Source organism: Folsomia candida, unplaced genomic scaffold, assembly GCF_002217175.1.
Source record: "Folsomia candida strain VU population unplaced genomic scaffold, ASM221717v1 Fcan01_Sc007, whole genome shotgun sequence".
NCBI lineage: Eukaryota > Metazoa > Arthropoda > Collembola > Entomobryomorpha > Isotomidae > Folsomia > Folsomia candida.
The window spans coordinates 4,637,700-4,652,636 of record NW_019091199.1 but is presented as its reverse complement, the minus strand read 5'-3'; the positions used below and the strand labels follow the sequence as shown (position 1 = coordinate 4,652,636).

The window sequence follows — 14,937 nt, the reverse complement described above, 5'->3', positions numbered from 1 at the left end:
ATAGATAGAAGCAAGCCATAGCCAAGTGAATTACGTTGAAATTTCAAATGATTTTCTCTCCCTTGAGCAAGAGTCAATTGAATATGCCAGCAATGTGAGCCTTCTTTTGGCCTTAAACATATTTATTCCATGAAAAAAATCAGGAAATTATTGACTCAACGGACAGACGGGCAGATAATTCACATAAATAGATTTCACGTTGAATAAGCCAAGGTGTACAGCAACAAGTACTTGGGGTACGTTGAAATAGTTACAAAGTGATACCCGGTAAAAAAGTCGGAGAGAGGCCAAGAGGAGACAAAGAGTAAGTCCAGTCGGTGATCGGATAAATAGATACTAACAAAAGACAGATCGTTTTTTAATAAATAAGAAATATTAAAAATCGTCGACATGGAGGAACATCAGGTAAGTTGCCGTCTAGCTTCGCTCGACTGTTATGATTCACGTTGTGGGACGCGATACGCGATAGCTTACAAAGTAATTTTTGACTTTAATTTGTACCACACTGTATTGATTGTAGAGAATTTCGGCGGATCGGGTGACAAGAAAGAGAGGCAAATCCACGACGATGGCAGTTGTTTCGAGCCCAGTGGAGAAAGTTGACAATAATGTGAGCAAAGCAGAAATGGAGAGAAAGAATCTTCATGACCATCATTTGAATGCGGTCAAACTTACGTTGGAGGTAAGATTTTTAGAATGAAATAAAATAGAGGATATATGTATTTTCCAACACATTATGATGTAAGGGATCAACTCACTGTTGTTGGCAATTTGAATTTAAGGCTGCGGAGAAAAAATGGAACGACAAAACGGTCAGCCAAACTGAACGGTTTATGATCAGAGCACAAGAGATATTACTAATCAAGCAAGAAAGGACTACACCGGTAGCATTTGTGCCTTCGGGTGAGTTATTTACTTGTTATTATGACAAAATTGACATTACTTTTTAACTCAACGAGTGTATTTAAGTAAGCATACTCTGAAGGTTTATTATTGCAAATTTTGCTGCAGGTCTATCTATGGATGAAGATCAAAAAACTTTTAGCAGAATTGAAGAGGAAGTTAGAAAATACACTCCCCTCTGCGCCAGAATCAGCTCATTTAAATGTCCCAATGTTAAAATTGCGTTTCAAACTATTTGCAATGAACTGAATTCTCCGTCTTCTACAACACCGCGTGCTCTGCGGGATGAAATTCATACCAATTCGGATTCCATAAAAATGGTGGCCATTCTTGTGGAGAAAGCAGAGTATTTTAAGAAAAATGTATTTCCTCAACTATTGCAACTTCTCAGGTACTGCTGCTTACTTTTATCCTATATCTTTGTTCTTGCAAAAACTAGCTTACTGGAAGATTATTTTGAAAATTTCAGCTCTGTAGATCTACCTTATCTGTTCATTGTTGGGGTCAGTCATTGTATTGGGAATTTTGATAGGTTTATTCCTTCAAATTGTAATACAGCGTTCGTTTATTCATCCTTCGAAACTGTTTCAACAACTCAAAGGCTGAACCAAGTTTTATATAATGTAAGTAAGATACCATGATTTTTAATAATGCTTTATGATCCGAATTGCCCGTTGTTGTTGTTTAGATCCTGGATCCTGATTTGGGTCCTTTCACTCTTGATGGCGAAGTGGTCAAATTTTTGTGTCGCCATTATCAATCTCAACATGCATCAATACAGAGACTTTTTCAGGCATATCGAGTAAATACCTAAACTTTTTAAATACTATTTTTAAATAAGCTTTGTAATGGTTGGTTTATAATATTAAATTATAATGGAAAATCATCGCTTCCCCATAACGTAATTTCAGATTTGTCTCTTGGAACATTATCGCAAGCCAGAATCTGTTTTGTGTAGAGTTCCATACCCTGAATCGAGTGCTGTGGAGGACGATACATTGGCAAAAGTTTCTCAGCTAAGTGGTATTCCAAATGGAAAGAAAATGACGGTAAATATATCTAATTAAGATAATGGTTCATTTTCCAAAATGTTTCATCTTCGTTACGTGTATCTTTAGAAAACAATAAATGAGTGCTGGGTGCATATTGCTCATTGGAACTTTGTGATCCGCATTATTTGTTTCATAAAATCCTCTTTGCGTGCAGTGGCTCCGGAGGACTTGGTAAGCATTAAAAGAAATATGTTGTATTACTAAAGATCATTATCCGTTCTAGAATTGTTTTTTGTTTGCTGTTTGAAGTTCAAAGATTTGTACATTTCCTGCTCCACTGGTTTATTTTTTGAGACTGCAGAAGAAGAGATTGAATCCCCGTACAAGCGATTCCTGACTGACATAAGAAATTTGCCCAAATCTGGTTTGAAAAAAGTAATTTGTAAATTGTCCTGGGATTTAGGGTTAGAAGAAAGTAAGCATGGTAAGTATGTGGTTTTTGTGATTAAAATAATAATAAAGTAAAATGGTATGGTATCAAGCTGCAGTAATTATTGTGCGAACCCCTAGATCCGTACCAAGGACTTATACATAGCATGGGTGAAGCGTACTTCCTCCATACCAAAGTACGCGAAATTATCGATACGGTAGAGAAATTAAATGACGATCTCGAAAGGCTGGATGAACAAGAGATTCAATTAGCTGAAAATCCGAACCCTCCTGTAGAGACCAAATTCAAGATCAAGAAAGGAATTGGTCGAAATGATTTGAAGCAGGCAAGTGGTTGGAAGTATACTGACATAGTATGAAAATGGTCCTTTTATGTACTGTAATAACTTTTATGTGGTATCATGTAGCAATTAATGGAGCGTATTAAGATCAAGTCCTGTTCGCAGCCAGTCAATGCTCTGCGTGATGCCTTTATCAGTTTCATTGAAAACCTAGTGAAAACGTATCTCAAACCCTTTCCTTCTTTATTAAAGGGAGTGTATCATAAGGTAGGTGTTGAATTAAATCTACTTTGTCAGTGCTCTCTCGTTGAGGCAGCGAGTGTGGCTATAATTAGTTTGCCATTCTGTTTTTAAGGCATATATTTTTGACGACGTTCTGACTCTAAAATCGCTTTTCTCTCCGGATCCGTTCTCATATGTGACTAATTCCTTGATGTTACCCTCCGAAATTCTGAATGTAAGTAATGAATAATAAGCCTAATCGAACAATATCAAGGTTTTGCTAAATTGAATGAATGTATGTATTGCAGTGCAAGTGTTGCGAGGATGTCAGTACTGATTCTAATATACCATCGTTGCCTGACACGTCCATCGTTTTTAAACTGCTGAGGGAACAAACGAACAAGAAAGTTGATCTCAACATTCTTTACCAAGTGAGTGTACATGTTTTTGACCTTTAATTACATGTGTATTGAGTCTGTGTGCTGTTTGTAATTCATGATATATTTCACATGGGCATAGGCCTTCCTGTCAATTCTAGAAACAGATGAGGTGTCGGCAAGAGGAAGAAAGTCCATTAGACAAAAGAAACTTGATCCAAACGTTTGTTTGTAAGTTTTTCGAGTTGATTGATGTATTGAATACCCTTATTATCATAATAATGAGGATATTATTATAATTATAATAATTATTATAATAATTAATTACATTATTATAATATTGTTAGGGTTTATGCACCAACAATTTTGCTAGTGCTGCGTAAAGTAAATATTTTATCCACTAAATAATAACGTTCAAATCTTAATTTGCAGGTTACGGTTTCGCCAATCGGTGGCAGAATTACAGTTTTCGGGTGTTTTAAAACGTAGCAGGACAAAGCCTGATGAAATTACAAAGCTTACATGGCAGTGAAATTGTCGTGGGTTGAGTGAATTACCCCGACAACGTGTTATCATTATTTCATGTCTAAATATGTATGTCTGTAAATTTTACAATGTCTGAGAATTTTTGAGTAATTGGTGTCATTTTTTTAGAGTCTGAATCAGAGAGTCAGTAGGGTCATTATTTCATGTACGTATGTCAAGTTAGTACTTATGCATGATTACTGATGCCCGATGTATGTACTCTAAAGTAATAAAGCCAAGTTTATAAGTTGATCAACACAAGTCGTTGTTCAAAAGTATATTTCGGAAGACATAAGTCGTCGCCCGAAACAGAAATAATAATATGTTGGTATTTAAGACTGACTAATTTCATAATAATAATATAAGAAAGAAAGAAAGAACAACAGAGTAAAATGATCTGTATCACTGGCATTTATTTCTCCTTAAATTACACACATATATTTTTCGTGATGATACTCTATAACCTACAATGGTTTCTTGCATTATTTAAAGGTTTTATTTAGTACATCAAATATATTTTCCAGTATTCACATCATAAAACATTATTAAACTTGTGTGAAAAATATTTTCAACCGGTCCAAGTACATTGTAAGAATAACAACATTATTTTTCTACCACTATTTCTACTAAAGATAGGAGTATAGCAATTATATAACAATAATAATAGCAACAGCATGATGATAACAACTTATACAGCGGCAAAATGCATACAACAATAAGAAAGTAGTAGTAGCTTATTTGAAGAACTATTGCACTGTCCGGTTTCTGTGATAATACGGCGTAAAACGGCAAAGTGTGACGAATCGAATCCACGATACAGATACGATTGGATGCATAATCATTGTAATATTGAACAACAAGAAACGTAAGATTGTACTCTTCAACATTGTTGGAATCCTTAGATTTTGCCAACACATGAATCTCACTCGAAATTTATCGCAGAACCAACCAAGAGTAAAATATGTACAACTTTTTTTTTTACTAACTCTCTCTCTGCAAGTACGGAAAATGGCAACTCATTTAATATTTTTGGATGCAATTGTAATTAAACTTGAGTAATTACAGTCCAAAAACTGCTTGAATTCAAACATTCTCATAAATCGAATATTACAGATTTAAGTATTATTTGATATTAATTAATAATTGAGCAACATTTATTTAGTGGTACGATACGGGGAAAATAGAAATCTACAAGGTTTTTAAAGACTTTTATTTGTTCATAATCATAACGTCTGTCCAATTATTGTGTGATGTTCATTTTCATACAAAGCAAGCAATCGATTAAAAAAGGGGTCCGATTTTTCATGTTTGTTTCAATTAAGTTATTCAGGTAAATCAAATAAATTCTCTATCGTAAAATTCCGTTCACATTTTGTCAACCATTCTCCCTCGACTTTCTCTGGCATTCACTGTTACTATTATGGGTTCATTCAGTATTTGTTCTTGTGTTGAGTACTTAAAAAACGCACAACATGCATATTTTATATCGTTTCTGTTTCCGTGTTATTATTCAAGTGCTGTCAATCAACGTGTTGGAAAAATGGAACAATAAAATAACTGTAACATAAAATTAAACACTGGATAAAAAACAGAGCACTGAATACTCTATATGTAGATCTAAACTTTGATAAATTATAGTCCCAGTATTACATATTATCCCAAATTTTTTCGATGTAACTCTAGTCATCGTAAACTTATATATTATCTGTATGTTTTTTTTACAAAATGTACACGTTGATTGTAAATTGTATTGTGTCAAACATTTTAATCTTCAAGTGATCTACATGTGTCTGTCCATAAATTGTCAGCTCCAGCAGAGTCATTAGAGACAAAAAACTTGGACACAATCAATAAAACCGAGTCATTATCAAACTGAATGTCGTATTTTAACGAATAAAAGTATGGATGCATGCATTCCAAAATAAAATACCCCTTTTCTAGCAATATTTAATAGATGTATAATTAGCTTATTTTTTAGCCTGCATAGGCAGAAACTTACATGTCTATATTTTCCGTGTAAAAGTACTTAAAAAAGTGCAGATTCATTACGCATATTTATTTATGTACGTAATGTTCGAAAGGACTTTTAAAATTTGACTATTTTGTTATAAACTTGCTTTTTAAAAAATGTAAGAAAGACGATACGATAATTGTAATTAATAATAGCAACCGTAAGCAGTTACCTAAAAAACTCGCCTTATTGATAAAAAATAAGGTTAGACGACTTTCTTTTGGTCTAACTTTCCTTGTGCTTCTGGATTAATTTAATTCCGAGTGTGCATGTATGCATGAAGGAATTAGAAAGTAGGTCAACTCTATTCGTGCTCCAACTGAACTGAAAATTTCTGTTACTATCATCAATCACACTTATCCACTGTATGGCCAAGTTGGTGGAGCTTATAAACTGATATTGATGCAAGAAACGAAGGTGGCATAAGAATTGTAATCATATGTAAATTGGAACGTGGAAGGTTTCTTGTATTTATGGAAAATGAATTTTTTTGAAACACTTCCAACCAGGCAATTTCAAAGCTCTTCTCTTTTCCTGTATTTATATACCCTTCATACTCAACATATATTCAGATTCCTTGTGTAATATTTAGCGTTAATATCTTTATGACCAACTGTGTACCCTAGTATCATATATTTCAATATAAGAGTTATTAGTCTGTGCAAAGTGCAAAAATTCTGTAGGATTGAAGGTATATATTATTGAAATAATAACTCGTATCATCTCAGCACATGCATTGCTGCTTTCATTAATTGTACCTGGGATTTTACACCACAGCACAGCTCAGGATTTATAAGGGACGAAGACGAGATAAGTCTCGTGAATTCAATTGTACGTCGTCCTCGTCAAATCTCGTTTACAGTTAGTAATCTTGTATCAAACAGGAAGTGAGTGAGTAGCGTAGCAGTATATTGGGTCCAGGTCCGATCGCAGTCCCCAGTCCCGTCTTTTGTTCTCGTTGTTCATAGTTTGAGGAAACTGAGGTTCGAGTTGTTCAGGAGAGGAGGAGAGGTACAAGGAAATGCACAGTGAAGGGGCCTATTATTTTTTTGGGGGGGAGGGGGAGGAGGAATAGGGAGACAGCGAAGGAAGGATTTGTTTGGAAGGGGAGAGTAGGAGACTAGCCAATCAATCGTTCAAGTGTCAACAGTGACAATGTCTCCAAATTCAATTCAATCTAAAAGAAAAACAAATAGAGGTTGATTTACCAAATTGCATTGACACCGTTTGGAAATAGTAGTAAGTGGGTGTAAATATATGTGCACCACCACACACTCTTTCATCATCATCGTCAGTGACGATTCGTCACCACAAAATATATAAAACAATATAATAAAATATAATAAAATATGATTATTAAAATATGAAAACACTATTACTGGCTTTTGGCATGTTTGCTCGAGAGCTTCGTATGTTAACAGCACCAATTTGGTAGTATATAAGCAAACGAAAATATCGACTCATTACCATTTATCATCTTCCTCTTTTGACTCGAAGGACTAACGAATCTCAGATGCACCTGGTTATTACTTGCTCTCCTTATTATTATAGCAATGACGACTCTAAAAAAACAAGGTACCGCGGTCTAAAAGTAGCTGTTGCCATTTTCTTTTGTATGTGTGTGAGGTAGTATTAAACTAGGAAAATACTCTAGTTTTCGGTATACGCGGACGAACGACGAACCTTCATTGCTTAAAAATCTCATTGTTTCATAGATAATTAAGCCACTAATTTTCATAAAGTTATTATTTTTTATGTACCTACTACTACCATTATTACTCTGCTAATGTGATAATTTGTATTGTTATTGACGGAACACATTAAACTGAAATACTGGACAGGCAAATCTGCCATATTTCGTCATTTCTGCTGCTGCTGGATATAATAATACGTGAACAAAGGCACATTATTTTGACTCTGGCTTCCTTTCGGAGGAATCCTGCCCCCAAGGCTTTATATTTCTTGTCGTCATACTATTGTTTTCTTTCTTTGATAGATTATCTCTTAAATAGACTATCTTGGTCCATCGGGTTGAATATAGATTAGATTATTAATGTAAAAATGAGGCCGGAATGTGTTTCCTACTCCTACTGCACCGGTAGCTTGTGTGAAGTCAGATCATGAGTTGGACGGATGAGTTCCACGTATAATCTCTCATTTTTTTCGGCACTACAACTTCTAATATCCTGAACACACACAATAATGACAATTAAACCATTTGTCAATAGAATTTCTTTACCTGAATTATAACTTGAAAAATTAATGGACTCCAGGAGGATCTTCTAACAATTCCATTTTGGGGCGCTTACATTTTGGATCTACTGGTCCTCCACTCGGACTCGTCGACAAACTTCCTTTCGGTTCTTGGGGTTCGGCTGGAAGAACTTTGAGTCTCATTCCAAGCACTTCTTGCCCATGCAATACCTACGCAAAACCACAATATAAAATCTTGTTGTAACTATATAAGTACATAATAAAAGGATCAAAATACTAGATTTCATTCTCTTACTAACCATTCTAGCCTCATCTGCAGATCCCTTCGTGGCGTATTTGGCGTACCCGTGGTTTTTACCCGACAGCATGAAAATATCGATAAGATTGCCAAACCTCCCAAAGACGTCTTTAAGGGCGTACAGAGGAGGTGGCCTTGGTTGACAAACTACGAATAATCTGAAAAAACAATAAACAGAATAATTAGCAACATAATAATAGAGATTCCCGCACTCTGGACATGTACTCTGACAATAGTCATTTGACTATTATTGTTATTCCTATTATTATGTCTTGTAAATATACAGATCCTGTCTGATTAATTATATTTATATAGAAGATTACCGTTCGAGGACGGGGGAATCAATGGGGGCCAAGGGCTGTGGCGATGGCAGCTTTACTGAACAGTAGGATGGATCATAGGACTCTCCTGATTGACTGTGGGAGTGAGAAATTGGAGCACCAGTCAAGCCTGCAGCTTGATTAAACATGGACGTGGCTGCAGAGAATAATTAAACATTGCGTATGTTTGTTTAAGTATAAATATCTTTATAAATACGATTGACAATGCACCTTGAGCTATAGTTTCTGCCAAAACAGCCAGATCTGGAGTCATATTGGCTCCTCCTCTCGCGACCAAAGGGGGTCCCAAAGCGGATGGTGCACCCGAATGTCCTCCAGATCCGTTCATACCGCTCCCAGTTATATATCTAACAGCACCCGATTGTGGTGTGCCCAGTAGCCCAGAACCTATATTAGGTACATATGTACATATTTAGTAAATGTAGACACATATTTGTCTCCAAAGACAAAAAACCATTGATGGGTTAGTTAATACCTGACCGACTGGAAGAATCTGAGGCGTCAAACCGAACAATAAGTCGATGTCCAGGGGGATATTCAAACCCGTGGAGTTTTTCTTTGGCATGAGCAGCCGCTTGGGCAGAGTTATACACCACGGTTGCGTAACACTGTTTTTGGTCATGACGCACATTGCAGTAGTCCAAACCGGGGAAAAAGTCGCACAGTCTCCAGAGTTGGTCCTGATTTAAGCTACGGTGTGCAATGATTGTGAGTCTAGACGGGGATTCCATGTGAGTGATTGTGTGGGGGTGTTGATGCTGGTTGTGATGAACGTGGTTCATCATGGGCTGTTGGAAATGGTGTTCCATGGGGTATTCGGCCATATCGTCTGCAATAATTTAAATAATTTTGGCATGTTGCTACTCTGTCTGATGATATGAAACCTTTTACTGATTAGGAAGCAACAATTTTTCTGGCAACTCGCCATTCACAAATTAAATGTTCACATGCATTATTAAGCTAAACTCTTCTTTTATAAGTAATCGTGTATTTATATTAACTTTATCTGGACAGTCTGCAGATTTACAATTCAATTTGCAGAAATTAGTCAACATTACACACACATTATTCTGGTAACAAAAAACATACGTGTTTGGCTACAACAGTGGTTTTTTGAATAACTCCAAACCACAGCGGATATAATTCACTGTGAAATTAATAGAATATTGTTGGCAGACACGGTAGAATTAATGAATTCACGGTTGAGGTAGCAGTGGTCAGTCAAAGGAGACAATAATAAAAACTACCACGAGAGAGACTGCTACTGTAATAATAATACTGCTACGATAATACATGAAGGAGAAGGAAGGAAGGAAGGAAGAGCTCAATTTAATGCCAACGTGAAGATGAAGTAAGCTTAATGCACGCCTCCGCCATATTTTTCGAGCCCCCTCTCGCCCCTTATCTCCCCTGCTCATCATTTCTTGGTCGAAGGCAAGAACTCGCCAAAATAAAAATCGTATAAAAAATAACTGTTTGTTTGAAAAAATATATATGCAACCATCATGCTGAATGAAACATGGTTCACCCGCATCACATCGCCCTCGCCAAATTCGCCATAAATAATAATTCTTACTAACTCGCTCAACAACATAATCTAAAATCATGGAAATAAATCAATTGATGAAAGCGAACATTATTTTTGTATGTGAAACACTTACACGTGCCTGTGGTAGATCCATGAGCACTACTATACCGGTCTTCCTGCTTGCTGGAAATTAAAAATTAAAAGCATGTTAGATTGTGTCACATCTCCCGTTCTAACACGTTCAAAGTATTTTAATTTTTAAAATATTTTTAAAATATGATTCATATATACTTTATATGTTTAAAGTATTTTTATATATAAATGATGATATAAACACGTACCTGGGCCGAGGATCTGCAAACTTTGGCTTATATGTTCGATCACAACCTTCGTACGCTAGAAAAGTATGAAAGAAACTTCTGAATTTGGTGACATTTTATTTTTATGAGGGCACGAAGTAGACGAATTGAAAGTACTTACCCTTTGCGGCATGAGATATCCTGAAAAAATTACAACAAAATTGGAAATTACAAAACTAAACTTGACATCACCACATCTAACTTAAGTCCATAGGTTCTTGAGCGGAAAATTCTAACCTGAAGTACTTAACATAACCAAAGCCTTTGCTCTCTTTCGTGTTCCTGTCCTTGACAATGTTGCAGTGTTCAATGTCGCCGAACTGGGAGAAATGGTCCCGGATTTCGGTCTCTGAGCTCTGTCTGGACACAATAATGAATAGTCGAAGGAGTCGTTCCTTAAAAAAATTAATATTAGATTAATTTAATTATGATTTAAAAGTTTGTGTTGCTTTAAAGTGGAATTAGTGGAGTATATAAATACCGTCTCATTCGTTTCTCGTTTACTCCCCTGCTCCCTCCCACTGGCGATCATTACTTTCAAAGCTTTGGCATTGTTTCCAATAAATTTTCCGTTCATTTCTTCCATCGCCACGGCTGCTTCAGACGTTTTGGAGTATTTTATGTACGCGATGCCTGAAAATACAGAATTTCCAAATCGTATGATTGTTATTGCTTGTTTATTTAGATTTTGTCATACATTGGGATACTATTATTATTCTTGTGTTGCATAATAAAGTAACATTTATACAATTGTATGTATTATGCATTATGATTATGGTCGTGGGAACAAGAGAGTGAGAACTTCCACAACTTGTATGATCATTGCATGCTAGCAAACTCACGCTCACCGCATGCATCACGCAGACTGAAAGTACAAGTTTGTAAAGTTCCTTCCGTTTCCTATTCAAAATATTGTGCAACAAACAAAACGAGACCCAGGAATGCAATAGAAAGAAGAATAATACGGATGCCTTTCTAATTTCAGAAGTCTAGAATACGAACAAGGAGAATAATTCACCCCCCCGTTCACCGTTTCTCCTTCATCTTCATCATCACGACATTCAACTTTATCCTTTACGGATGATTGAAAGAGAAACCTCCCATTTTTCACGGATGGGAAAAAGTCATCTCATCATCATCGACATGCTTTCATGTGTGACGACGACGACGTGATTGTTTTTGACGACAACAAAAAATGTCTTTGAGTGCCTAACCTGACCCAAAATTATGCATAAATGCATAATTATATATATACAACCTATATGCAGAATAAATATATGCAGATTACCTCGTGACTGGCCTGAATCCTTCTCTTTAACTATCCATAGTTCCTTAATTTCTCCAAACTGTTCGAAAGATTCTCTCAACTCCTCTTCCGTCACGTTTCTGCCACAAAGAAGAAAAAGTCTCGAGTTTGGTGGCTCGTCATCCCTCTGCGCCGAGTGACGACTTGTGTCTGACGCTGTGGAGTTGGCGCCCTCCTTATCGTGGTAATATCGCCGTTTATCCGCCATTATCCTCCCTCCCCGCTCGTGCATGAGGACTTACAAAGCTAAATATTGAGAGGTACCCTTGTATTTTGTCAAAACAAGATTGTCGATCGTTCACAGCGAACAAAACAAGAACAAGCCACAAACGGTCAATCAAACTTTACACATGTCATCATAATTCTGCTGACATCATGTTATCATCATGATGACTATTGATGACCAATCGCTGAATCGTCCCATCGATCTCGATCGTCGCCGTTTTAGTTATTGTATTGAAGTTATAAGCTTCTACAAAAGGCCACTAACAGTCACAGAGTGAGTACACCGTGTAGTTTCACAGTTTGAGTAATACGATCGGAATTGTACTGATGGCCGTGATGGGGGGATGTTGCACACTAATTTACTTATTAATTAATTATGCTGCAGGTTTTAATATGATGATGGAGAAAGTAAGTCAAGTTTGTTTGTTGGTGGTGATAAGAGAAGGAGAAGAAGGAGGATTTAAAGTTCCGGGATACGCTCTATGCTCTCCGGATTTCTCTTTCTCTCCGCTCAATGCTCCTCCTGCTCCGTTGAAGTTGTGCTCTCTTTGTCTCCGTCGTCACTCACTCACTTTCACTCACTCACTCACTCCACTACTTTCCACTACTTTCCACTCGCTTTCTCCACGCCACGGGCTGAGCGGCCTCCTTTGTCGTCTCTCAGAGGAGGAGGTGGTGAGGATCTTCTGGTGTCGAAAGAGTGTCGTCCGACGTCCCTTAACCACTACGCGTCGTCATGATGTGAAGAAGAAGAAGAAGCTGGTGAGCAGTGCCCGGGTGCGGTCGTCGTCCATCCGTCCGTCCATCATCCACTCCACGGATCTGCAAGAATCCACTCTCCTGGCCACTGACCAAAATGGCTCCTCTCCTCCTTCTATTCTCCTTCGCTCGCACTTGTACAACCGGAATTTTGCATGGAGCTCCTCGGACACCAAGTAATTAAGTAGAGAGATGTTACAAGTTCTGCCTCTCAAGAAGAAGAAGAAGACAGGACAGCAGAGGCAGAGACCAGTAAAATAATAATAATAATAATGTTGCCTCTTCGTAGTCTTGCTATGCTGGCAAGAGTTGTAGTGTGGAATGCACCACCGTCGTCGTCGCCCTCCACGTCAAGTCCTTCTCATCGCCATCAGAGAGAGAGAGGCTGAAGAAGCAAGAAGCAGGAGATAGGATAGCTCTCTTTAATAGCTTCGCCTTCGTCTGTGGGGCCCCCACCGTTGACGCCGAGGAAAACGAGGCGCCCGTACAAGAGGCGTCCAACGCTCCACCAAATGCGTGGACGGCGGTGCAAAAGTCAAGTTTTGGTGTCCCAGGCGTTTGTTGGAGGATGAGTGCAGGTGTGTGAGCCTGTTTTGCATGGATTCCGCAGGTAGTAAGAAGAAGAATTGAATACTTTGGGATGCAGAGGTGGTAACTAACGAAGAAACTATAACTATGCTGCTGATACCTCCACCACCCTCGACTTACTCTCATCTCACTCACTTAATCGCTCGTTTTCTTTTAAAGACAGGTGCATTGGGTGAGGTGCATGCATCCTGTGATTGACGCACGCCCGAAGCCGTGGACGCCTTTCACCTCTTGGGACGAGAAAGATGTGCGTGTTTGCATGGCCCTTTTTGAAACAGGTATCGACAGACTGAAAGTAGTGTACATGCAAACAGCATGCGAGTTGAGAGAGAGAGTGAGATTCAGATTCTTCTTCCCCCGACGACTTCGAAGAGTCGAGATTGGAAGACATCCCTCAACCACTTTTTCTTCATCTTCCTCTCTCCTACTTGGCCTATTCAATATTCTCCTCCGCAACTGCTCGCTGCACAATTGCACATTAGGCCAGCTCCAATACCACAGCACAATTATGCCAACAATGCGAGGTGTTCCAACCCCATTCATGCAGCACCTGTGTCAGACGACACCAAGATGCATACTTATTTGCACTGACTGATCAGTCATAATAACAATATTTGTGGCATCATGATGATGACAGATCCCATAATTTTTTAAGAAGGTGCAATATTGCACCGATTCCTAGACACTCGAGTGGTCCTACTAGATCCTGGTCCCCTCAAACAATTTTTTAATCATGTAACCGCACCCCGTAGTCTTCCGAGCTACAAAGACGAAGAAGAACATGAGACGCGGAGAGAGAATGGATGGATTTTTTTTCTACTTGCGGACCATTCACATCATCATCATCGTAATCATCCTGAGCGTGGTGGTGGTGGTGATCTTGGTTTAAACGTACATTGTGCGAAGCAATTGGATTGGATTCATTGAACGTCTGCAGCAGGAGTGCCCTGGGCAGTTGCTGGTCGCCGAGAGTTGTACATTGTGTTGTAGTTTATTGTAGTTTGCACTCTGATTTTGGCTGTGGTTGGAAATTAAGAATGAACTACCACTTCTCGCATTATACGGATCTGGTAGTGTGTAGAGGAGTGAATGCTGCTATTATTATTGTGGCGCTGATACTTACTCCTCCTCTCGCAAACTCTTAGTATTCGCCGTATGCAAACCAAAAACCGAGAGTCGACAAACTCTTTTTCTTCATGATGATGATGATGAGGAGGTCTTCTTGGCTCAACAAGTGGTTGTTGGTTTGCTTCTGCTGCGGCAATTCATCTCCCATGCAAGAATTTCTCGTTGTGCCAAATCCCAACCAAACCAATATCAAATTACTCGAGGCTCTAAACTCATCTGAGCTCAATTAGTCGGCTGTCTCTACTAATCCGCAACCTGAATTCTACATTCATCAGGAAAGCAGTGGTCACACAAACGGTCTCCATTAATGCCGGAGCAGTGCAAAAAGGGTCCTTTCCCAGTATTCCCTCCTCTCAATAATACATATTGTATGTGTGAATGAATGAATGAGTGAGTGAGCGAGTGAAGTATGTCATTCCCTGTCAAAATA

General features: G+C 38.0%; 2 protein-coding genes across 4 annotated transcripts; one reads left to right on the top strand and one right to left on the bottom strand.

The window, feature by feature from the left end:
• Nucleotides 1-247: 247 nt before the first annotated feature.
• On the top strand, nucleotides 248-4,008 carry LOC110852453 (origin recognition complex subunit 3). Of its 2 annotated transcripts, XR_004835284.1 has the most exons (16): nucleotides 248-405; nucleotides 521-682; nucleotides 783-903; nucleotides 1,012-1,294; nucleotides 1,373-1,526; nucleotides 1,592-1,705; nucleotides 1,815-1,952; nucleotides 2,022-2,126; nucleotides 2,205-2,379; nucleotides 2,466-2,671; nucleotides 2,753-2,893; nucleotides 2,982-3,083; nucleotides 3,157-3,279; nucleotides 3,368-3,456; nucleotides 3,658-3,819; nucleotides 3,880-4,008. XR_004835284.1 is itself a non-coding variant. In XM_022100528.2 (15 exons), the coding sequence occupies exons 1-15, from the start codon at nucleotides 391-393 to the stop codon at nucleotides 3,755-3,757; spliced, it is 2,028 nt and encodes a 675-aa protein (XP_021956220.1). In that variant the 5' UTR covers nucleotides 248-390; the 3' UTR covers nucleotides 3,758-4,008. The 2 variants fall into 2 exon arrangements, 1 of the variants encoding a protein (XP_021956220.1); XM_022100528.2 differs by having other exon boundaries at nucleotides 3,658-4,008.
• A 135-nt stretch (nucleotides 4,009-4,143) lies between these two features.
• On the bottom strand, nucleotides 4,144-13,123 carry LOC110852455 (RNA-binding protein 45). 2 transcript variants are annotated; one of them, XM_022100531.2, is made up of 12 exons: nucleotides 11,790-13,123; nucleotides 10,983-11,134; nucleotides 10,739-10,896; nucleotides 10,623-10,642; nucleotides 10,484-10,538; nucleotides 10,276-10,325; nucleotides 9,090-9,443; nucleotides 8,825-9,001; nucleotides 8,597-8,750; nucleotides 8,275-8,431; nucleotides 8,071-8,185; nucleotides 4,144-7,947 (listed from the first exon to the last, which is right to left on the bottom strand). In XM_022100531.2, coding segments are annotated over exons 1-12 (1,644 nt in total). In that variant the 5' UTR covers nucleotides 12,040-13,123; the 3' UTR covers nucleotides 4,144-7,945. The 2 variants fall into 2 exon arrangements, with proteins under 2 accessions (XP_021956223.1, XP_021956222.1); XM_022100530.2 differs by having other exon boundaries at nucleotides 4,144-6,938; nucleotides 8,001-8,185; nucleotides 11,790-13,122.
• Nucleotides 13,124-14,937: the final 1,814 nt, after the last annotated feature.